The 24,900-nt window shown below is 55.5% G+C and overlaps 1 protein-coding gene across 9 annotated transcripts; it reads right to left on the reverse strand.

Moving 5' to 3' along the window:
• Nucleotides 1–22,279, reverse strand: DMTN (dematin actin binding protein). Of its 9 annotated transcripts, none has more exons than XM_044225194.1 (16): nt 22,152–22,277; nt 10,355–10,560; nt 10,002–10,076; nt 9,452–9,607; nt 8,487–8,531; nt 8,057–8,156; nt 7,620–7,676; nt 7,256–7,408; nt 6,466–6,590; nt 5,800–5,905; nt 1,328–1,392; nt 1,141–1,189; nt 951–958; nt 707–772; nt 352–432; nt 1–230 (listed from the first exon to the last, which is right to left on the reverse strand). In XM_044225194.1, the coding sequence occupies exons 2-16, from the start codon at nt 10,370–10,372 to the stop codon at nt 117–119; spliced, it is 1,218 nt and encodes a 405-aa protein (XP_044081129.1). In that variant the 5' UTR covers nt 10,373–10,560; nt 22,152–22,277; the 3' UTR covers nt 1–116. The 9 variants fall into 9 exon arrangements, with proteins under 9 accessions (XP_044081129.1, XP_044081128.1, XP_044081130.1 ...); XM_044225193.1 differs by having other exon boundaries at nt 22,015–22,277; XM_044225195.1 differs by lacking the exon at nt 8,487–8,531 and having other exon boundaries at nt 22,015–22,279.
• Nucleotides 22,280–24,900: the final 2,621 nt, after the last annotated feature.

Here is a 24,900-nt window from a genome sequence, read left to right on the forward strand (position 1 = left end):
CCCCCCCGCCCCCACAACCTGCTCCCGTAAGAGATGATGCCTTGGGGTCTAGCGGCCCCAGCTCCAGAGCCCCGAAGCAGCAGGGGAGAGCATCAGTCACGGAGTGGGAAGGGTGATCAAAAGAGAGAAGCCTTTTTCTTGAGTTCATTCCGCTTCCACAGGGCCAGCTTGCTAAACTCTTCAGGAGACATGGAGAATACCCTTGAGAAGTCCTCGGCTGACAGATGTCTCTGGAAAGGGGACACCCCGAGGCAGCTTAGGGACAGGGGCTCGGGGCAGGCGGGGCCAGGTGACTAAGGGAACACTCAGACAGAGAGGGCCCTGGGTCTCCCACCCATTTCCTCTGCATACCTCAAGCCTCATCCGGTCCACACCTGGAGGCAACTTGGTTCTCCCCTTATTGGTCACCACAAGCATTTCATAGGGATAGATCTGGGGGAGAGGGGAGGGGGCAGCCTTAGGCCCACAGAGCCTCCTGTCAGCGTAACCCCCCTCAATTCCCTGGGCCACCTATCAGCCTGTAAGGGCCACTGGGGCCCACGCCATTTTTGCCAACCATCTCCCCCAACTTCCCTGCTGCCCTCCCATCACTGACCCCTTAGTGCATTCGCTTCCCTGGCTTCTCCCCACCAGCTGGCTGGCCCGCCCCCACTGCAGATGGTTCTGTCCCCTGCCCACCACCCCTGGCTCTGCCCCTGCCCCTCACCTTCTGCTCCAGCACACAGGGCAGGGAGTTCCCCCGGTCCATCCTCCCCCTCTGGCCCTCTCCGTTCTGGGGAGACCAAAGCCGCAGTGAGCCAGAGTGGGGCAGGGAGACCTCCCCAGCCTTACCCGGGGGCTTCTCGTGTCTTTACCATGCAGCTCTGTGGCCCCGCACCTCCCCCCCAACACTCCCTTCACCCGTCTGTGGCTTCTGCTGCTCCGCGTGCTCCTCTCCAGAAGGAGCTCACCTGCAGGCCTGCAGGAGAGAAGAGTCACTGTCCAGAGGCAGCTCTGAGGTCAGCAGGCCTCCAAACCTGCCAGTGCCACCTCCCCAACCTCCAGCCACAGCCCTGCCCACATCACAGCCGCAGGCTGCCCTGGGGCCTGTTGGGGCCCCGTTCCCGGCTCGCCTGACATGGGGGGGTCCCTGCCTCTCACCTGGGCTTCCAGTCTCACTCCCAGAGGGGCTGAAGTCTGTGGACTGTAGCTAGAAAGGACATGAAGGGGTCAGAAGGAAGCTGGGGAACTCCGCACTGCCCCCCAGGATGCCCCAGCAGCTCAGTCCCTCTGAGGCACCCGAAGGCACACTTCCCTTGCAGTCTGTGGTCTTCCTCTGTGATCTTACCCGGCTCAGCGTGGTCCTGCCATAGGCGGGGAGAGAAGATGACTTCGATGTTCCTGCGTGCAAGGCTGGGAGAGAGCAAGAGAGCCTGTTCAGTGCCTTTGTTCTGACCATCATTCTTGAGAGGGCTGCCTCCCTGGCCTCCCCTGCCAGAAGCAAGGTGGTGAAGCATGGGCCTGGGGGGGCCCGGGGGGGCCCTGTTGGCTTCTGGCTAATGCCCATTACCTTCCACAAGTGCCCTGTGCTTGCGGCTCTGAACTGTCTCACTAAGTACACATCTGGGGACGCCTGAATGAATCTGTTGGTTGAGCATCTGACTTTGGCTCAGGTCATGATCCCAGGGTCCTGAGATTGAGACCTGCATAGGGCTTTCTGTTCCGCGGGGAATCTGCTTCTCCCTCTCCCTCTGTCCTCCCCCCTGCTTGTGCTCTCTCTCTAATAAATAAAATCTTTAAAAACGAATACACACACACATACACACACACACACACATCTGGGTGTAATGCCCGAGTGTTAGAATTGATAGGTCAATGATGGCCAGAGGATCACCATCCTAAAATGAAACTCAGGGCTGCAAAAATATATCTGAAATTTAGTCAAAATAATTAGAACCATTACAATCTTATCATTAGCAATACTAGTGGATCAAATTTCAGACGTTTGATACTACAATACAGAAATGATCACCCCCCCCCACCGCGCCCGCACCATAAGCTGCTAGACTGTACCAGCAGCTCCAGGGCACAGCTTCAACCCCACATCTGTGGGGTGCCTGATTGGCTCCGTCTGCACAGCACAGGACTCTTGATCTCAGGGCAGAGAGTTCAAACCCCATGGCAGGTGTAAAGCTGACTTAAATTTATATACGTAGACTTCCCATTTGCAAGACCAGATGTCACTTTCAACTCACACATTTCAATGGTAGCGCTTAGCTTTCTTGCACAGCAGACTGTAACTCAAGAAAACTGGTTTTTAGTTAATAGGTTTTCCTAAAAAAGAACTTTGTAACTAATATTCTTAGTTTGGCCAGATCTCAAGACTTTCATGTCCAAATGCTAGAAACCATTGGCATTCTATGGCAATCATTCTGAAAAAGGTTTTTAAGGTGTACTTAATTATTTAAGTAAGTAATTTCTATAGCCAATGAAAGGCTCGAACTCATGACCCCAAGATCACTAGTCACACACTCCTCCAACTAAGCCAGCCAGGCACCCCGACAAAAGTTTTTGTTTGAAGGTTTAGCCTTGATAGATTCAAAACTGTAAGAAATTGTCTTCTTAAAACATTCTTTTAAAAGCTGTTGTTTGGAAGTTTTGTGAGAACAAAATGTGTTTTGAGGAACTTGTTTTTCTTTTCTTAATACTTTTTTTTAATACTTTTTACTTTTGTACAGGAAATTATCTGTTTCTACAAAGATCAGTCATTATTGAAGTATTTCACTTTTTAAAAAAAGATTATTTATTTATTTGACAGAGAGAGAGATCACAAGTAGGCAGAGAGGCAGGCAGAGAGAGAGGGAAGCAGGCTCCCCGCTGAGCAGAGAGGCTGAGGCAGAACTCTATCCCAGAACCCTGAGGCCATGACCCTGAGCTGAAGGCAGATCTTAACCCACTGAGCCATCCAGGCGCCCCTGAAGTATTTCACTTTATAATAAAAGAGATTGTATTTATTAGAGAGAGAGATCGGGCTCTCTGCTCAGCAGGAAGCCTGCTTCCCTCTCTCTCTCTGCCTCTCTGTCTACTTGTGATCTCTGTCTGTCAAATAAACAAATAAAATCTTTAAAAAAAAAAAAAAAGAAAGAAAGAGAGAGAGCTTGCACAAGCAGGGGGAGGGGCAGAGAGAGAGAGAGGAAGTAGACTTCCCGCTGAGCGGAGAGCCTGAAGTGAATCTTGATCCCAGGATGCTGGGATCGTAACCTGAGTTGAAGGTAGATACTTAACGGTCTGAACCACCCAAGCACCCCAGCATTTCCCTTTCCTGAGAATAAGTAAACATTTACATTTCAAGTGACTGACAGAATTTCAACCTACAGAGCACGTAAGATTTTTACTTCAAATTACTTTTATTTATTTTCAAAGATTTTTTTTATTTATTTGACAGAGAGAGAGAGAGAGGGAACACAAGCAGGGGGAGTGGGAGAGGGAAAAGCAGGCTGCCCACTGAGCAGGGAGCCGGAAGCAGGGCTGGATCCCAGGATCATGATTTGAGCCGAAGGCAGAGGCTTAATGGCTGAGCCACACATGCCTCCTTCAAATTACTTTTAGAAAGCTTATTTATGTTTGAAAGTGACCATTTCAATGTTACTACGAAGTCAGAATGACATGCCTGTTCATAATTCTGAAATTGTTCAGGGCCCCTGAGGGGCTCAGTGTGTTAAGTGTCCGACATGATTTCTGCTCAGGTCATATCTGAGAGCCCTGAGATCGAGCCCCACGTTGGGCTCCGGGTTCAGTGCAGAGTCTACTTGGGATTTTCTCTCTCTCTGCCCCTCCCCCTGCTTACACACACATGCTCTATCTCTCTCTCTAATAAGTAAATTTAAAAATCTTAAGAAAACAGTCTGAAATTGTTTAGGTGGATTAGCTATGACCGTAACCTGAGCAATCACACGATCACCATCACATACAAGTTCAGGGATGCCAAAGATGATGAGGAAGTAGACCTTTGGCTCTTCCACTTTGTCAGGCCAAAACGGAAGTTGAAAGGCTAATTCTGACTGAATAGCAAAATCTGGTGGAACATGAAGATTGAATCCCACCTTCGGGGCATCTTGCCACCTGCCTCTTTCTTCACGCCTTCACTATTCTACATTCTCTAAGAAGGCCCTATTGTAACTCTTCCCACTCATACTGAAGCATCATCCTGGGGACTCAGTGTCCCTGTGGATGACCGTGCACATTTGGCCCTTATGGCTCCCTGAATCCCCCACCCCGGTGGCCTCCACCTGCACCCCCCATTGAGGGAGCCCCTTACATGGCCACCCGGGGGGTCTTGTCCACAACGCCAGCACCTTGACATCTGAAGCCCCGGAATCCCACTTTGCAGCCACTGCACCACACCCTTCCTTGTTTGCAACTTTCCCTTAGCCTCACTCCCAGCACATCCATTCATCAGGGTCGTGGGGACCTCCAGGGTCTTGATCTCTACCCATGTCCCGGAGTTTCGCTCCGTGGTCAGCAGGCCCCCGGCCCCTCCTCCCTCAGGGCCTGCCTCATGCAACCCTAACCCTGGATCAACCAGCTCCTCTGTCCCTGCAGGCCTCAGCACCCGCTCCTGGACCCAAGTCCCCAGCCCGAAGAGCAAGAGGCATTTCGAGGCCAGAAGATGGCCTCTCGCATCCTGAATCCTGCTTGGGGGCAGGTGGTGGGGTGAGCTCCAGGGCACAGCTTCAACATCCTCCCTTCCCTCTCTTCTCTGCACAATCCCATTTTCTCTCAAGGTCTTACACAAGCTGAAGACTCACCTCACCCTGCAAGCTTCGGCTCAGTTAAGAGCCGGCTCCCACCTACATGTGCTTCAAGCCCAGCATGTCCCAAACTGGTCCCTTCCTCCTTCCCCCAAGACCCACACTCCCTCATCACCTCAGTTCCAGGTTTGTCCCCACCCAGCACCCAAGCCAAGACCCCCCACTCGGCTCTCTCTCCACATCCAATCAGCCACTTAGTCTGGCTGACTCCATCTCCTGTATGTTTCTTAAGCCCACAGCCTTTCTCTGGGCCTCGGCATAGCTTTAGCCCTTACCCAGCCCCTTGGAAAATGTGGTAGAGTATCTCCGAAGATGGCCTGCCTGTTCTCTCCCAGCCTGTGTGCCTTGGAGCCACTGCCTTCATCAGGCAATGGAATGCCTCTCCCCTCGCCAGAGTGGAGGCTGCCCACTGAGCTGCTCTGACCAACAGGAGTGGAGCTTGGCTCCGAGGCTAGGCTTTCATAGGCCTCAGAGTTTCAGGTTGGGTTCTCACATCTCCCTCCCTCTGCTGCAGCCATGCGGCTCTGGGGAAGTTCGGGCTAGACTCCAGCGATGGAGGTATAGTACCCAAAGCCCAGGCTACCACGTCTCTGGCTGATCCGTCACCCCAAGGCACACTCTGCGTTCTGGAACTGCAGGCTCCTGCAGGCCTGTAAGCGGACCAGGACATTTCCTGTTCCTTGCCTCTGCTCCCACGCTGTCCTCAGTGTCTGAAGAGAATTTATCTTTTGACTCTTTATAATCCCATGTCCAGCATATGTTAGACACTCAATAAATGTTTTGTCAATGAAACAAAATTTGTTCATTCTGCTTTAGCTGATACTATCTTTTATCACCTAGTCTTATTCCACGACTGGTATCCTTGCCCTGAAGAGAGCGTGAGTGCCTTGACATGCCAGTGACAGAACCTTCTGTCTCCTGTACCCCCATATGATAGACGGACTCAGACCCTGTGGTTCTGGCCTCGAGGTCTGGCCATGTGATTTGGGGCCCCAGCTGTGGCACTCACAGGTATGAAAGGGTGTCCTGTCAGGCAGAGAGCGGGTTTTCCTCCGGATAGGCAAGGACTTTTCCATCTCTTCTTTCAAGATCATCTTTCCCAAGTTGGAAGTAACCTGGAGAAAGAGAGAGGAAGACTTCCGTACTCAGTTCTTACCTCCATCGGAGCCGGATACCTGCATTCCCAAGCCGCTGGTTTGTGCCCTGGAGCCTGTGGGGCCTGTCACTCTGGTCTGAAGCGCTGCCACACTGGGTCTGGCCACCCCCGAGAGCAAGGAGTCGGTGCTGCATCCAAGTGGCCTCTGCATCCCAGGTCACTCTCCCAGAGCACCAGCCCCAGCCACTCTTGTGGCCTTTCCATGACTCCCGAAACCTTCTCTTCTGCTGTTCTTGCTCCTCTTCCCACAAACTTAGCCTCCTGAAGCCTGGCACTGGGAGGGGGGCACCCTTTTCTTTCCCTTAACCCTAAGTTAACTAGTGTTCCCCCAAAGCAGCGTGAGGTCCTGGTGTCCCTTCAGCAGCAGCAATCCGATATCCGGGAAGAAGCGGAATTCCTCATTTTCCTACAAGGATTTTCTTCAGGTACAAAACCATTCAGAAGAGAACAGCTAGAGATCTGGGACTTTTGTCCCCAAGAAGATATGGGCAGGGTGGCTGGGGTGAAGCGAGATGCTACCTTACTGAGTTCCTCTCGCTGACGCTCCCTGAGAGCCTTCATCTCCTCCCCGGAGTCATCATCTTCCTCCTCTTCCTCTTCCTCTGCCCCCCTCCGAGATGCCTTCCGCTTCCTCCATTCTGTCTCTGGGGAACACGGGCACAAGCAGGCTCGTCAATCAGCCATTCACTCACCAAGCATTTATTAGGCGCTGGGCTGCCCCTTCAAGAGAATACTACAGACTACTTTGTAAAAAATAAAAGGAGGGGGCGCCTGGATGGCTCAGTCGGTTGGGCATCTGTCTTTGGCTAGGCTCATGATCTGGGGGTCCTAGGATCAAGCCACACATTGGGCTCCCTGCTCAGCGGGGAGCCTGCTTCTCCCTCTCCTCCCTGCTGTGCTCTCTCTCACTCTGTCTCTTTCCATAAAGCAATAAAAGCCTTAAAGAAAAATAAAAGTAATGTTCTCTAGCCTTCTGGTAAAGCTGAGTAGGCAACACATAGTCACATGACCTAATTCTTTCATTCCACTTTCTCTTTTCCAGAACAGAGCTCCAATCCTAGAGCCCGGGATGCAGACGTTTGGTCAATGTCTGCTGAGTGGTCCAGTAAGTGAATGGAAAGGGAGGGGAAGACCAACAAGCAGGACCATGTACACCAAGAGCTAGAGGAAGGCAGGGAATAGCGATGGGCCACGAGGGTCATGAAGGACAGAGGGTGGCAGTGGGGAGAAGGTGGGCTCGTGGAGCTTCAACGCAGACTATGAGGTGGTGTCCCGGGCCTCCCCTCCCCTCTCCAGCACGGTCTCCTACCCACGACCGCCAGCGACGGGGGGCATGGCCAATAGTCGGTTTCAATCTTGGCCGGCTGGTTGGGGTCGGGCGGCTGGGCTGCAGGGAACTTGGAGGACTCGATGATGAGGTCCTCAATGAGGTGCTTGCTCTGAGGGCTGCCTGCCGTGGACTCTGCGGATGGAGGCCAGGGTCAGTCCTCACCCCGAGTCAGGCCACTTCAGCCCACCCTAGCCCCCGACTCCTTCACCTGTCCCGGTCATACCGTGGCACCATGTGTGTGAAAACAGGGCACAACAAAAAGCACTGGGCAGAGGTTACGTGCTATTATGGATGGCTTTTCTCCCACGGCCTCCCAGTCCAGCTCAGGGAGGGGAGCCCTCACCTCTCTGCTTGTAGATGGGTGGCTTCTTGTAGATGTTGGAATCTGGGCGGGTGGTCTCTGTGGACAGGGAGCAAGAGCCGATGAGAAGGATATGCTGATGGTGGGCGAGACTGGCTCATTGAGGAAAAGGGCACAAATGGGATGGGAGAAGGCAAGGAAACTCAGGGGCTCCTGCCCAGAGCCAAGACAGAACCGGAGTTTCTGGAGCTGTCCCTCAAGGGGCTGTTTTCACACTTTTCTTGTTGGGTGGGAGCAAAGGCACAACAGGGCCCATCATTTTGGGGAGTTCTGCCTGTGGTCCTGGCAAGAGGGGGTCTGGCCAGTCTGGAGTGAGCCTATACCCCAGAAAGTGGGGGGACTGAGAATAAGAAGCTTGGGTGCCTGTAGGAAAAAGAGGTCCTTGGGGAAAGGTGCCCCACCCCACCATAAAAACCTACCCGGATGGTGGAAATGGGGTAGCGGAGTCCGGGGGGTCCCAGTGGTTCTTGGGGCTGAAGCCTGAGAGATGGTTCCAGGGGACCGGCTCTCCGCCCATACCTGCAGAGCAGAAGTGCGGTTGGCTGAAGCTCCCAGGTCCCCACCCTAACCCTCTCCAGCCCATGGAGACACTGCTTCACCTCACTCCACCATCTCTGTCCCCCCAACCCTAGCAGCCCACGAGCCCCCAACCCCAGGGCAGAGGAAGGGTGTCCAAGGACTCGACCTGCTGGTGGTGTCCGACCCAGGGAGAAAGGGCTAAATGAGGTCCTGGGTCAGACAGACAGATGGCCCCAGAGCTGGTCGGCGACAGGATGAGGTCATCCTTTGGGCCCTGCATATGTGTGGGGGTGGGGAGCTGGGCAAGTGTCAGGTGTGGGGCAGACTCACCTCTGGGGATGGTGGGGGGGATGTGGATTTGGGTGACAGTGAGCGCTGCGGATGGAGAGGAGGCTGGTCAGAGCCACAAGGGTAGGGGTAAATCCTCAGCCCTAGAACCCCGGAGGGACTGCCTCATACCCCACCCAACTCTGCACCCGTGTCTGGCAAATCTTGGAGCTGCATCTTCTCTCTCAGTCCTTGCCAGTTCCCAGCACGGGCCCTCCAGCCTTCTCCCTCTTAGTGCTCTCCTGGGCAGAGTCCTCTCTTTCTCTGCAGGCACAGAGAAGGCACGGATCTTGCGCAGTGTGCTTGTGGTCCACGGGCCAGCTGGAGGTGGCTCTGACCCCATACTCGGAGCCTAGCACTCAGGGTAAGGGCCAAGAACCTTGTGCATCCAGGATGGAGTCTGGGCTCCCTGCCAGGTGGTCAAGTCTCCCCCTCAAGCCTGCCTCTCGGCTCCCCTGCTCAGCGGTGCCACAACCCCTTTCTGGAATAGTTTCCAAAGCAGCTGCCGTGGGTTACCTCTGGCACTTCCATCCCTGGTGTGGAGGGTGGGCGGGGAAGTATCACCTCTATTTTACTGGAGGGGAAACTGAAACCACGCCTTCCCATCGTCACTCTGCTAGGACTTCCAGCTTCCCAGTAAAGGGTTCCAGGGGCTTCGGGCCAGTTTGGTCTTTCTGTGCACTCCCACGCTTCTCCTCCACGGCCCCTCACCCCCTGCTCTGTGAGGCTACCATTCAAACGTGGCCTCCCCTGTTCTCCACGTGGAGCTACCCCCCAGCCTCCAGCCGTCTCTGGCTCTCCACAGACACTGGGCAGATCATTGGTTGATTTCTGCCCACAGTTCCCTTTCTTGTTTTGGAGTCTGGCCGCCAGGAAAGGAAGCAGGAGAGGGATTCCGCCTCCTCCCCTGTGTAGCTGGGGGAGCCCTTGCCCCAAGTCCCGTCCAAGAGGAGCCTCCCAGCCCTCACCTCCCGGCTTCTGGGCAGCTCCACGTGCTCCAGGAGAGAATAGGTAAAGTGGGGCTCATAGATCATGAGGTCAGGCCGCTCGATGTCCAGGATGGCCTTGTCCTTGGGGATGGCAGCCAAGTCTTTGTAGCCCAGCACCTGATTGTCCATCTTGGCCTGAAGGGAAATGGCAGGAATGAAGCAGACGTGCTGAAAGCCTCACTAGCATTCTGACCTTACAAGCTAGACTTGCCATGTCTCAGGAAGAAAACGGGCAGCATTTGAGATACCAGCTCCTATTAGTTAATAATTCTATTGTTTGAATTTTTAAAGGTCTAGAGAGTCACCTTAAAAAATGATGGTCCTTCACCTAGCACTTTGGGTACAAGGAGGCAAGACCAGACCAGTAGAAGCCGGCTGTGGGGAACCTTCTCTGGATTTCTGGCTTCTCTCTGCCTACCAGTCCCGGCAGAACCGTCGTCTGGGAGGCTCTGGGTGAAGCGGCCCAGCACGTTCCCCACCCCACTCCCTCGTCCCTGCCTGAGGGTGCTGGTGGCCGAGAGATACTCACCACGATGCTGGAGGGAGAGCCAGGAACACTGGAGTCTCGGGAGGAGCTGACGCTCCCAGGGGAGGTCAGTGGTTGCTGGGGAGAGTGAAAGGCGGGCGGGTGGGAGTGAGCGTGCGTGCCAGGGCCGGAGCGGGCAGGGCTCTCCACCGGGCGGAGGTGGGGGGGAGGGGGCGGGGGCGGGTTTGGAGGCGGGGGAGGGCTTCCCTAGGTCTCTGGGGACGCAAGGTGCGGCGCCGCGGGCAGCCACCAGGTGGCACCGTCGACGCCCGACCTGCCCCTCCGCGGGGAAGCCGGCCCCCACCCGCTGCCCAAGCCGCCCACCGCCTGCGGCCGTGGGGGCGGCCCCCGCGCACCTTCTGCAGCCGTTCCATGCAGCAGGGAGCTGGCCGGTCGGGTCACTCGCAGAGCCCCGTGCGCGAGGGGAAACAACAGGGCGTCAGGCTCTGCCCGGCTCCTGGGCGCTGCGCGCTCCGGGCCACGAGAGCAGGGAGAGCGTTCCGCCGGGCTGTGGCGTCCTCATCCCTCAGCGACTCTCCAGGCGGCTGACCGAGCGCCGGGCCTGCGAGGGGAGGGAGAGTGTGCCTGTGAGCGCTGTGGCGCCCCGGACCTCTGGGAGCTCGGGAGAGCAGGGCGGAAGGGAGCTGGCGCCCTCCAGGATCGCGGCTTTCCATTCGCTCAGCCCCAGGAGGGCCAGCGCGTGTGGACAGCGAGGTGGGAAAGCGGAGGGGCTGCACTTGTTTTTGAGCCATTGTTCTCTTGGAAAGGAAATGACTGCAGGGGTCAGCCATTTCCGAGCAGCCTCCACATTCCTGCTTTGTCACACCTGCCGGGCCCTGCCCTGTCCTGGGGCCGCAGTCGGGTTTCAGGCCCAGTTTCTCACTCCCCTTGGCCTTTGCCAAGGCTTCTCCCTCTGGCTCTGGGCTGGCCCCCGGCCCTCTGCCCCACCCCCCAATCCATTGGCCAATGTGCTCTGCTCTGTCTCATAGCCCAGAGGGTTCTACTGAGCCTATGAGGTGGACAGACTATGAGGACTGGGGCTGCCCTCTGCACTGCTGCTTTAAGGCAAGGCAACACCCCTGCCTGCACTGCTCTCTCTTTCTCTCTCCTAGAGAGTTGGGTCTTGTCTGCTGCAGTAGATTATGAGTTCCCTGGAGCCACAGTCCATGTCTTGGTGTCTCCAGCCTTCATGGGCAATTCCTTTAGCAATCCTCCTTCCCCTCTCCCCCATGTTGATCCTGCAATAACCATTCAGTGAATGGCTGGCTGGGTTTCCAGCAATGGGGGTAGTGGGACTCTCTGTGACCCTGGGCAAGTTACTTATTCTCTCTGTGCCTCACACTTCTCATCTGTAAAATGGAAGTACTAGTATCTCTGTCCTGGGGCGACTCTGAGTATTAGTTAAGTTATAACAGGCAAAGTGCTTAAAACATTATCAAGTCTAGGGAGAGTATTAGCTATTATTATTTCTTTTTCTTCAAGGACTAATGAACTTTGATGTCTATTCCATAGCCAGTCTTTACCACAGTGGGTAATGGCCATTAGTGCTCCCAACCTTATCACCTGTTACTTTGTATCAGGCCATTCTTGGGCTCACCCTCTCTCCACCCCCAAAACCACCTGCAGGAGCAGCCCTCACTCCCACTTCCCTGCTTCTGCGCATGCTCTCCCACTACTCTCTGTCCGCCTCCTCATCTCCCGGATCCTGGATGCTCTTGCTCTGGGAGGCCTTCCCTGCTATGCTAGTCCTTCTCATAGCCCTTCACTGATATTCCAGTGCGACTGAAAAACAGACCAATATAACTTAGCCCTTCATTATATGTTGCCTAATGCAGGAACATATTTTTTCACTAACCAGAATGAGGGCTAACTTCTGGAGGGCAAAATAACAAAGCAATTGTCATACTGTTTAAAATGCTCATGCTAGGTACTTTGATAAGCACTTTTTTTTTTAAGATTTTATTTTTATTTTTTATTTTTTTTTAAAGATTTTATTTATTTATTTGACAGAGAGAGATTACAAGTAGGCAGAGAGGCAGGCAGAGAGAGAGAGAGGAGGAAGCAGGCTCCCTGCAGAGCAGAGAGCCCGATGCGGGACTCGATCCCAGGACCCTGAGATCATGACCTGAGCCGAAGGCAGCGGCTTAACCCACTGAGCCACCCAGGTGCCCAAGATTTTATTTTTAAATAATCTCTACACCCAACGTGGGGCTCAAACCTACAACCCCAAGATCAAGAGTCACATGCTCCACCAACTGAGCCAGCTGGGGGCCCTAATAAGCAGTTTAAAAGGATGATTCATCTCATCCCCTCCGATATCCCTACAATGCAGACCCATTTACAGATGAGAAAACTGAGGCTCAAAGAGGTTAAAAAGCTGTCCACAGTCATGGAGCTGAAAATGACTGTGTCTTCAGCACTGGCATGGTTCAAAGCGCCTAGCAAGTACTGTGTTGCTAGTACTGTGTCAGGTGCATTGTGGGGAATAGAAGAAAATCTGCCACATTTCTCAAGTTTTTTTTGGAATTCTAGAATCAAGTCTTCTCCAAGACAATTCCCTGGCTGTCAGCGTCACACTAACTATTTGGTGCCCATGGAAAGACTCCATTCCAGAGCTTTATCCTTCTCCGGCCTTCTTAGCTCTCCCTTTGTAATGCTTTTATAACTAGGTGTCTGAGGATCAGCATAAACACTAATATACATTCAAAGAGCTGTTAGCTCTCTTTCACTTCTCTCTGATCTTTACTATTTTTTTTTTTAAAGATTTTATTTTTTTGAGAGATAAAGAGAGAGAGAGAGAGACAGCGCCCACGCACACAAACTAGGGGAGCAGTAGCAGGAGAGGGAGAAGCAGACTCCCTGCTGAGCAGGGAGCCTGATGTGGGACTTGATCCCAGGACTGTGGAATCATGACCTGAGCTGAAGGCAGATGCTTAACCAGCTGAACCACCCAGATGCCCCTACTATTTTTTTTTTTTAAAGATTTTATTTGTTTGCCAGAAAGAGAGAGAGAGCGCACAAACGGGGAGTGGCAGGTAGAGGGAGAAGCAGGATTCCCCACTGAGCAAGGAGGCTGATATGGGACTTGATCCCAGGACACAGGGATCATGACCTGAGCCAAAAGCAGACACTTAAACGACTAAGTCACCTAGGCATCCTTGATCTTTACTGTGTTAATAGCCATTGTCAAACTAGCTATCTACATGGCTTAGCTTTACAGCCAAACACTCATTCATCCACGTGTTTATCCACCTATCCATCTCCATCCGTCCATCCATCCATTCACCCACTCACCTATCCATCCACCAGTCAACTAACCACCCACCCAGTCATATCTTGCTTTATCCATCCATTCACCAAATACTTCCTGAGCTCCTATTCTGTAATAACTGTAGGCAACGCTCTGTGATAAGTCTTACGGAGAAAAAAAAGATGAGGCAAGGGAGCCAAGCTGCCCCTGCAGAAATGAGGCATATATGTAGATAATTTCCATGCAAAGCAGAAAATTACATATGCCAGATAAGATAATAGAAGCAGCTGTGAGAGGTCGCAGGACAAGGGATCACTTCTGCTGGGGTGTCGAAAAGAGAAAATTAAAAAAATATATTCTTTACAGGAGGTATTTGAGGTATGCCTTGAACGCCCAGTTTGAGTTCATGCGAAAAACTAAAGACTGGACTCTTGAAAGAGAAGGCAGTATGAGCAAAAGTAGGAGCATGGGGCCGGGGGTGGGGGGCAGCACTGGGTCTGTCTAGGGAGCAGCAAATATGGCTGAACTGTAGAGCTCATGAGGTTGAAATCTGTGTGGAGCAAGAGGTTGGGGGTCAGATTATGGAGGCCTCTAACCCAGACCAGGGGATTTCAATTGCATTTTGTGGGCAACAGAAGCCATAGAATGCTTAGAAACTTCTTTCAAACAACTAAGTGATAGATCCAAGCAGTGCTTTGAGATGATGAATGTGGCTGGAAGAGAGAACTGGACAGGAAGGGGCAGCATGGACAGACCAGCCTGGAAGCTACGAGAATAGTTCTGGCAGGGACTTGTGAGGGCCCAGACCCTCGCGTGTGGCCCAAGATGGACTAGAGGCCAATGGGAGAGATCCTAGAGGCAGAATGTGCAAAACAGACTCCATCTGGAGAGCCCCCAGGACAGAGGTGGGTGGCTGGCTCAGAGACAGAAGAAGGGGAAGCAGTGAGCTCACTTGGTGCCCACTTGAGGTGGAGGTGGGCACCGCTGACGAGCAGGAGGATGCGGAGGCTGAGGGAGGAGCAGGCTGGAAAAAGAAATTTAGGAGCCATCTGACCAGAGGGGGTCTGAACATGAGGTCGCCAAGGGAAAGAAGTTCAAAACCAGCATCCTAGGAAACACCTAGGGGACTAGAAGAAAAATCATCACAGATGGCACAAAAGGGACCAGGAAAAGAAGATGGCTGCTTCCTGGGGGCAGGGAGTGTGTCTAGTGCCTCTGAGCACAGGGAGTTCGGACAGGTGAGAGCGAGGGTGGGAGGGAAGGGCTGAGGAAAAGCCATGAAGCCCAGTCTGTGGCCAGACAAGGAGAGACATGCTGGATGGAGTATGGCTCTCCATGTTGGTGGCCTCTGGGAGCATTTCCAGAGGAAAAGTGAGGCCTCCTTGCAGGGTGGGCCTGGCTAGGACACAGGGGAGGAGAGTGGGGCAGAAGGGCCTGAGGGGGTCGGAGAGTGGCTTCAGAGGAGGTCTGATTGGCTGAAGGTGTTTAAGGAAAGGGGAGACTGGAACTCACTTGCAGGCAGTGGGGAGGGAAGAGTGGAGAGGAAGAAGGGTCCCCTGGGGGAGGGATGCGGTCCTGGCCCAAGTGGAGGGCTGGCTTGGGAAGGGAAATTCGGCTTCCCTGGAAGGACAGAAGAGGGAAAGAAAAGGGAAACAACACAGGGCCGTGTAGCCTGGGCCAGGCTCTTATTTTCCCAGGAAAAGGGACAGGGAAGGCCATAGGCAGATCTCACAGGTCGGTGGGACGGCGGCTGCGGAGAGTAGATGAGGTTGGGTGGGAGTGAGGCTGAGCTACCAGGGAGAAGAGAGTTTTGGTGTGTTCTGGAGCCTCAGACTGAGCCTGGGGTGGCCGGGGCACCCTCCCCTTGAGGACCAGTCAGCGCGGGAGTGGGGGGCGTGGGGGGTGGGAGAGGGCAGGTGGGTACCATGGGAAGTGACTGTGCATCGGAGAGGAACCGCCCAGGGAAGGGCCCCTCTGAGCAAAGTCACAGGTGGAGCACAATCCCACCCTGAAGCCACACTCATAGGTGTGCAAACACTGCCTTCAGGCAGCGCTGCTCAGAAACAGATGCGGGTTTCGAAATAATGATGTCTCTGCTCTGGTCCCCCGACCCTATCCAAAGCAGTCTGCAAGCCGGTGCTTGTCCCCTGGGCTGGGTCTGCCCCCTGAACCTCAGGGTCTCCCTGACCCTGGGCCATACTTGAGTGTGTGAGGCTTGCCTTAAGAAGTGAAGTTCTTACTGATGAAATATTTGGGGTGGAGTGTCCTCTCTCTCTCTCAGGAGGGAGAGAGGGAGGAGAGTGAGAAGGAGGAAGGAAGGAGAGAGGGAGGGAAAGAGGGTTTTCTTGGCTTCTCTCAAATCCCATCTTGCAGGCAACTCCCTACACACACACACACACACACACACACACACACACACACTGCCCCCCCCTTCCCAAAGCTCCTTCCCTCTCAACACCCCCCTCCCTGTTCCCCAGTCCTGACCCTCTCTTTGTCACACACACACCCTGCCTGTGTCACACAGGCACAAGGCACAGCCCAGGTCCCAGCAGCCTCTGGTGGACAGAGACCAATAGGGCAGGCTGCAGCAGGAAGGGAGGACAGGGTGAAAGGAAAGGGAGAGAAAGGCAGTAGAGGTAGGCAAGCCCCTGTGGCGGAGAGGACCTGCTGGTGGCTCCCTCCCCTCACGGGCAGGGCTCCTCGCTGCTCCATCTCCACCCCGCACTCCCCCACCCTTCCCCCAGCAGCAGGCCTTATCAGAGCCACCAGCCCAGCCCCACCTCACACACACCCCCACCCCCACCTGGCATCTGCATGTCCAAGAGGACTAGAACCTCTGGGCTTCAGGCTGGGGGTGATAAGAGCCAAGCGCCCTGGCTCCCTGGTTGGGAAGAACCACCGCTGGGGGCCTCCTGTCCTAAGCCCACCGGGGCTCCCGCTGTGCCAGCCACTAGGTGGGGACGTTTAAGCATCCCCTCTACCCTTAGGGCAGGGCAGCGCCCTCCCCACTTAGAGCCCAGGAACCACAGCTGAGAGGAGGACTTGCCAACAGCCACTCAAAGAGAAGTCGGACTGGAATTCCAACCCAGGCCTGTGTCAGGTCAAAGCCAGTGGACACTTCTCGGTGCGTCCCTGGAGATCCCACTTCAGTCTGAACTTGGCCGACATGGTGGAGCCACCCAGATCCCTGCTCCCCAGCCTGGCCTGTGGACAAGGAGCCGAAAAGCTTTGTGCCCCCGGGCAGGGTCAGGCCAGGCTGGACATTGGCGGTGCAGACACTAAGGGAGTTACGAAATGAGGCAAATGAGCTGTCCAAGTGGGCTGAGGTCAGGGTGGGCAGGAACGTTGCCCCTCTCCCTTTTCTCTAGTTTCACTCACAGTGGGACCGCCTGCCTTGCCTCCTCCCTGGTCCTTCTCCACTTCTTCTTTCCCTTCCCCTTTTCTTCTCTTTCTTCATCTTTCCTCCCTCAGCTCTGTTTCCCTTTCACACTGTCCTGCTCCTGGCCCTACCCCCACAGTTACTGTGGCAACAGTTCAATGCCAGAAATAAAGGCAGGATCCAGCTAGGTCACCAGTTCCCAAAACAGCATCCCATCCCAGGGTGGAGCGGGGAAGGGCGGGCAGGGGCAGACCAGCAGCAGCCGGGGAGGCCTGAGGGTGTGTGTGCGTGTGCGTGTGCATGTGCGTGTGTGTAGGACACACTCATGCTTGCCCCTATAGGGTGTGGGAGAAAAGGGGAAGGCTCCTAGCTTTGGGCTGGGGTTCGTGGAGCACCCCTGAAGCCTAAGCCCTTTCTCCCCTTTTCTCCATCTCCCCATCCCCCTTTTTAAAGCCCTGCTCTGTCTGCTAGGACGAGGGTTGTGGCTCCTCTAATGGCAACACTACACAGCATCCTCTCACACTCTGATAGAGCCTCAGGAAGGGGCAGATGGCCCCTGAGTCTGGGTCCCTGTCCGAGAATCCCCTGCTCAAGGCCCTGTCTGGTCTTTGCTCCTGAGGGCAGCAGGCCTGGGCCCAGGCACCCTCTTGCATTCCCACCTCACAAATATGCATCTTGTCACCCAGTTTCTCCTAGATCTCTTTTGGGTTTCTGTAGCCTTTCTCTCTACCTTCCCTCTGAAGAGGCCTCTCTTTCCGAGCTCCCCCCAACCCCTCAGGCTCAAGTGGTCCTCAGCACATTTGTGCTCTGGCCTCTATTTATAGTCTTTCCGGCTGGTGGGTTGTGGTGTCCCTTGCAGAAGCTGGATAGAGAGGGAAGACACAAGAGTCTTGTGTCCCAAATTCAGCTTTCTGAACTCTGAGGGGATCCCTATTCTGGTACACACACACACACACGCACGCACGCACGCGCGCACGCACATGCACACACACCCACATGCACACACACACACACACACACACATGCACACACGTGAGCTCCAAAAGAGGAATCCCTACAGACCTGCACCCTGAGGTGAACAGCACGACTTAACTGTTCAGCATATGGAGAGGCCGGCAGCTTGGAGGCTCACACGTGGACACAGCACAGCACCCCCACACAGGAGCCCACGCTGACACACAGTTGCAGAACCCAGGCGCCCCGCTCGCAAGATCACGCCCCCACTCTGCCAGCAGGGCCCCCCTCCCCACTGTGACACACGGCGCCGCTGACACCCACTCACACCCATCCCCGGAGCCTCCCTGGCCCCCTGCCCACACCCACCCGTGTCACGTGTGGACACCCCCCTCCCTGAGCCAGGCACGTGTACCGGAACATACACAACAGCACCGCCCCCCCCATTTACCAAAGCCCAGCCACCTTCCTTCTCTTACACCTGTCCCTGCTCCCCTGACTCCCAGGCCCCAGCAACACTGTCCCCTGGGAGGGAAACACCTAGCAGCGCATCTGCCCAGCAAGGGGCACAGCCAGCAAGAGGGCGCCTCTGGGTCCTTTGGGGCCTGAGCATCTGCTGGGCCCCCAGCCCCTCCAGTCCCTCCAGCCCCTCCAGCACTCCTGCGGCAGGGGCCAGGAGCAAGCGGGTCAGCTTGCGGCCACGCCCTGCCACCCAACCTCAGTCTGCATTTCGCTCTCACCACAGCCTGGCCAGCCAAGAGCCAGAAAGGGGCTCCCCAGGTACCTCCCCACAGGGAGCCCACCCATCACCATCAGCATCCAGGTGTCTGTCTGTGTGTCTGGCTTGCCTCTCAAGATCTGTGGCTCACTGGGAGGGAGAATGCTCCCCCCCCCACACGCTCCCTGTTATTCAGCAAAGAAAGAACAGTGCCCCTGCTCACCCTTGTCCCCTCCATCCCATCACTTGGACTTCTGCACCACAGAGCTAGGTGAAGGGAGTACTGGGGTGACAGTACGGAACAGTCCCCTTCCTCAAATCAGGTTTGAGGAGCTCAGACCCAGCTAGTCCCAGGGGCTGGCCAGGCAGGACCGGTTCTCCCACTGAACAGGGGCCACGGCTGACCCCCCCTAAGGGATCCCTGCCACCACCCACAGTTCAAAGTACCCACAGAGGGGAAGGTAGGGATGGGAGACCTTGGCACCTACCTCTTCCCAGACAGTGTGGCCCAGACGCTCTGAGGCCCCAAGGTTGGCCTGGGCAGGCGCAGGCCCAGGTCTCAGGGCTGCCGCTTTTTCTCAAGAGCCAAGGTAATAGGCGTCTTTTCCAGGAACCCAGCCGTGCTTTCCCAGAGCACAAATAACAGGGAAAAAAGCCGGCTTGGGGTAGGTGGGTGGGTGGGTGGGTGGGGGGAGCTGGCACAGGAGGGGACCTACCCTCTGGGCCCCCACCCCCTCGTCCCCACCCAGCTTCTCCGGAGCTGGTGCTTGGAGCCTGCGTCTGGCGGGGCGGGCCGCTGGCTCCCCAGGCTGCACCCTCCCCACCTCCAGCTGATAGCAGGCGGCTGGAGGGTGTGTGCGTTTGTGTGTGTGTCTGTGTGTGTCTGCTCTTCCACCTCGCTCGCTGCAGCTCAGTCCATTTCGAACAAGAGAAGCATTAACCAGGCATCATGACGAAGCAGAATCGGAAGCGGGCGCGGCGAGCTGCTGGCCTTTTTCCCTTTCGTATAGCCCCAGCCCTGCAACACTCATGCACGCGCATGCACACACACACACAGCCCCTCCTCAGAAGCTGCCAGAGTTTGAGTTGGGGTAGGGGCCAAAGGAGGCTCTGCTGATAACCCAGGGGTGACACCTGGTTTCTCCCAGCACCTGTGTCTCCTCCTCAAAACCTAAAAGCGGCCACGGAGGATCTCTGGGGGCCCTGCCTCCCTGGGGTGCTGGAGGGCACAGATCCTCAGGGGCAGGGAGAGGGCAAAGATGCCTGAATCTTCATCCAAGGAAGGATTCTGGTGCCCCTTCTGGTGAGGCATGAGCGGGAGGATCTGAGAAACCCAGTCCTCAGCCTGGGAGATTGGGCTGGCCCTTCAGTCACCCGGAGCCCCTGGGAACTGTGAGAAGGACCCCATTTTTTGCCAGAGCAGCTGCATCCGGAGGGAATTTTCCTGCCAGGTAATGGCCCAGTCCCAGCACAGGACTACAGGATGTGCCTTCCCTGAGTGGGAAAACCTTCACCACTCCAGGACCGTGCCATTGGCCCTTTGCTTCTTCCTGGGCTCAGAGCAGAGCCTGGTTCATTTGTGATCCCTGGGGGCAGGGCAGGGAGCCCAGCTCGCTGACCCTGGCCATGGCCCCAGCCTCCTCTCCACTTCACAGCAGACTTGCCTACCTAGGCAGACCTTGCTGTTGCCCTGGTAACCGCTGCCCACAGCCGGTCAGCTGATGGTATGAGCTGTCCTTGGGGAAATGTAGAATCTGGGGAGGGGGCTCTGGGGTATTTGAATGGAAAATCACAGGGGAAGGGTTTTGAGGGGGACAGGTGAGAGTGTGCCCCAGACCTCTTTCTCAAAGAAAAGGGGACAGGAAGGGACAGGTAGGGACAGGAAGGGAAGGCTGTCTGGGGTCGGGGAAGACAAATGAATGCACACGGAAGGATGGGCTCCAGCGAGAAAGGAGAAATGAAGAAGGCAGGCAGCTGAATGGCTGAGGAAGGCTAGAAAGAATTCAAACTAAGCTGCTGGGGAGTGGCTGGGGAGAGGGCCCCGTAGGAAAGAACCAGAAAGCCTGGGAAGAAACATTTAATTAGGGGGAAAAAAGGTCAGGACCTGATGCGAGAGGGGGTGTACCTTTGATGTGGCAGGAGGGGCCAAGCCCTGGAGGAGGGGGAACCAGGCCTTTATGAGTAACCAGCCGGGTCTCAGCCAGCCTCTCCGCTTTCCTGCCTTCAAGCCCACCCTCACTGCCCCCGCCCCGCCCGGCCGGTTGTGCACAACCTCCTGCCACCCTTCCGGGAGACCAAGCACCAGGTGCTTTTCCACCACAGCCTGTTAGGACCCCTGATTTTTCCTGACCTGCTCCCACTCGCCCCCTAGCAGACCCCACCCCAGGAGATTTGTCTTCCGGCGCAAGGGTGGCCAGAGGTAGGGGTGGGATGAGCTATCCTGGGGAAGGACAGCTGTGGACAGGGGCCTGGAATGAGGTGTCTCATGAGGAATGGCTAGGAGTCGCTGGGCGGGGAGGAGGGGAACATTCTCTGTGAAAGAAGCACATCGGATAGAGTGGGGGAAGCCAGGGGAGAGGGCAGGGAGAGGGGGAGGGGAGGGCTCTCCGGTACCTTCAGGGGCCTGGGGCGTGGGGCAGGAGCACGGCAGCTTCCTCGGTGACATACACCTCCATCCCTCCGCGTATCTCCTCTCCGCCTCCCGTTGCTAAGACAACCTGCCGGCTCAGCCGCTCTCGGCAGCAGGGAGGGGGGAGGAGGAGGCTGTGGCTCCCACTGCCTCTTCGGTGATGGAGGGAGGCGGTCTGAGGGCTGCCTTGGGTGGGGGTGGGGGAGCTGCAGGGCTAGGGCTTCCACTGAGTCTCCCCTAACCCATTCCATGAGGCTCTGGGGTTGGCCCCTGAGGGCGGCCTTAGGACAGCCCTAATTCAGGGCCATATAGCAGGCCGGACTTGCGGACAGAGGCAGCCCTGAGTAGTGTCGCCCATTCCAGAAAGCTTGGTGTGCAGCTGGGGAAGAGCAATAGGAACAGGGAGGGATGACTTCTGTTGAAGGGTCAGAGGGTGGCTTCCAGCAGGAAGGCAAGGCCCTGATCATGGCTGGGGTGGACATGGGGCCGTGGGCCCAGAATTCTGCCCCCATCTGACCTCAGCTCTCCCTGAGCACCTCCTCCTAGCCCTGAACCCTCTCATTCCCCTTGACCAAGAGGAGAGTCTTCCAATCCTGCAAAGTCCATTCCCGCTGCCGCCCACTCGACAGGAATGCCCTTGCACAGGGTGGGAAAGCTACCTTGCGCAGGAAGTCTGCCTCCAGCCAGCCCTGGAACAAGGCGAGTGCGGAGTTAGGGCTCCCTCTGTCGGCCTGAGGTGTGCTGGCTGTCAAGGTCATTCCTTAACTGAGAGGGATCTTGGGGTGTGTGTGTGTGTGTGTGTGTGTGTCTGTGTGTCTGTGTGTGTGTGTGTGTGTGTGTGTCTGTGTGTGTGTGTGTCTGTGTGTGTGTGTGTGTGTGTGTGTGTGTGTGTGTGTCTCCACCCGCCCATGGGGAGGACACAGCCAGGACTGGAGACCCTCCTCTCACCCCCCATGCGCCCCCTCTACCCTCTACGTCCCCTCTGGTCTTGGCCGACAGTGAGACTTGCTCGGCCCACCAGTCCCTTCCTCCTGAGAAGGCCCCAGACTCCTCAGGGCAGGCGGACCACCCTGTCCAGTCGCTTACCTGCCTCCCCTTCAGGCTGGTATGAGAAGGGAGGCAAAATCTTTTCCCAGAAGCAGGCAACACTGGACACCAGTGCCTGTTGTTCAGGACTCAGGGTAGGCTTCCTGGGCACCGCTTGGTCATACCCAGCAGCATACCTTTAAGCTCAGGAGTGCCTGGAGGCCTTGAGGATGGCCCCTTGTGTCCCTCTCAAGCAGGCAGTCCCAGGGCCCAGACATCTAGTTCTTGCTTGGCTCCTTTCTGCAGAGAGAGCACTGGTGCCGGATGTCCTGACTGGACTCTGGCCCTGCCACCAGCCCCCTCCGCCAGGCCTGGCAATAGGCTTCCCTCCTCTCTCAGTCTCACTCCATTGCCCCTCGCCCCGCCCCATGCGCAAGCCTGCTAAGGCTGGGAGCACCAGACACTCTCCCCTATGCCTGGGCCATCTAAACATTAACTTCTGGGGAGGCTGACTAAGGGCACCTAGGCACCTAAGGAGAAGGGAAAGCTGACAAAGAACTGGGCCACAGGAATAAAAGGAAGGAGGAGGAACTAGCAGGGACCTTTTCTCAAGAGTTCAGAAGTCACGCTCCCCACCTCTGTATACTGGGCCATCTGCCTCAGGGACCCCAGGCCCTCAGTTCCCAGCATGCTGCCGCCAGACGCCAAACCAGTCTCCTCCCAAACCCCAACACCACGACTGCATGGTCACTCTCTTTCTCAAAGCCCACACTACCACAAAGCCTTCCACAATGTGACCCAATCTTTCCCTGCCACTCCTCCAGGCAAACTTACAATTCTAGCCAAACCCATGGACTGCTCACCTTCCCCTGAAGGCGCCTCACATCTTCCTGCCTCAAAGCCTTTTTCCTCATGCTGTTTTCCCTGTCAGTATCTTCCCTTGCCTGTCTTTTCTGCGGACTGGAATCCTGCTCATTCTTTTATTTTGTAAGAGGTGAGGGGAGGGGCAGAGGGAGAGAGAAAGAGAGGGAGACAGAAAGAATCTCAAGCAGACTCCCTACTGAGCTTGGAGCCTGATGTGGATCTCCAGACCCTGAGATCATGACTTGAGCCAAAATCAAGAGTCGGACACTTCCCCGATTGAGCCACCCAGGCGCCCCTGAAATCTTGCTCATCCCTAAAGATCATACAAACCCCAGCCCTGGCCCCATGCACTCTCCCGTTCCTGAACCCACCGTGCCTGGCTGGAAGTGGAGACCATCTCACTCAGGTGATCAAGAAAGGCAAGAATCTAGACGGCAACCCTCACTAGCTTTGACCACAGATGAGTTCATCTCTCTGAGTCTGCGCTGGCTCACACATGATATGGGAACAATGTCACCCCTTGAGGAAGGGGCTATATGGGGGAATGCCTCACATGCTGCCTGGAGCATCTCCGGAGTTCCGTGTGTATCAGTGTCCTTATTTCCAATAGCTCCTGTCTCCTTTTTCCCTCTTTTGGGATGTACCAAATGCCACTTTGCTATTTTTTTAGGTTTGAGAGAGAGATTTCCAGAAGTCCTTAAATTTCAAGTGTCTTGAGATCTTGACAGGGGATGAAACAATATCTTGTCCACCCTTTTTGTTTGCTGAAGGGCTAGTGCAGTGTTTGTACATTGTAGGGAGTAAATAAGTATTTGGATTAACTGCTTAGGACCTGTCCCCACCCAAGTCCCGCTAAGGATGGAGGGTGGAGGCAGGATTCTGGTTCTCCTTCTGCCTCCATCTCGAGGGACTGCAAGGTACTGGGCCAAGGGCTTCTTTCTCAATCTTCAGTTGGTTTATTAATTCCCTCGATAAATACTTGTTGTGTAACGCACAACCATTCCACAAGCAGGAATAAGGACAGTTCTGGACAAGCTGTGGTATGTGCCATAAGGCCAAGGCAAGTGGGCAGCCAGAGAGCCCCATGATACCACAGGCAACTGCTAGCCCAAGAGAGGAGGCAGGTGTACAGAGCACAACAGACAGCAGTGGTCTCGGCGTGCAAGCATTCTGGAGAAAGGCGTGCTGGACAGCAGGAACCTCACGTTCAAAGATGGGCACGGGGTACTGGCCGAACGGCAAGGGCTGATGTTTTGCCACAGCCTCTGGAGGGGACTCATAGGGACAGGGCTGAGTGGGGTTGTACAGGAGCTAAGGAGTCCACTGGGGATCGCATAATGTGGGCAGAGCTGCGGTTTAGGGTGACGGAGGGTGAGAGAAATGTGTGATGTCCTGGAGGGGGTGGGGGTGTCGGGAGGCAGAGACAGGACTAGGAAAGCTACTGTAGTAACTGAGACAGACCCTAGCGAGGTCTGGCAATGGTGCAGAGTTTCCGAGTGTGGGAGAGAAAGCAGTGGTGTGCAAGGGGATGATGGCTGACATGCTGCATTGCTAGGAGAGACTCAGCAGGAAGAACAAGGCGAGAAGAGAAAGGCAGAAATCTTAGGCAATGTTTCTGTGAAGTGGAGCCAGGGAAGTGAAGGGTCCCAGTGACAGAGAATGAAGAGGTAGGAAAGAACTTCAAAAAGGGACAGTCCTTCATGGGATCCAGGGCTGAGGCAGAGGACACCTAGGTCTGAGGCCGGGGAGCTCACTGGCCACTGAAGTATGAGGGATGGGGCTCAGTATAGTGACTTTAATATAAGCCAGCTTGCAGGGACTAGAAAATGAGTGTATTTCCCCCCCTGCCTCATCTGGCTGGTGGGAGGACAGGACAGAGGAGGGGAGATCTGTATGCTGGCTGTTCTTAGCTAGAGGTCTTGGTAATCCTGACCAGCACAGGATCTGAGGCACCTGCTGCAGCCTCCCTCTACTTGTTCACATCCTCCCAGAGATGGATGCACTCATCTTGCCCTAAGTCTTCCCCCACGGTGTCCACCCCCATTTGCACACTTGCTTAGAAACTTCTGGCACACAGAAGCA

Source organism: Neovison vison, chromosome 11 (assembly GCF_020171115.1).
Source record: "Neovison vison isolate M4711 chromosome 11, ASM_NN_V1, whole genome shotgun sequence".
NCBI classification, from domain to species: Eukaryota; Metazoa; Chordata; class Mammalia; order Carnivora; family Mustelidae; genus Neogale; species Neogale vison.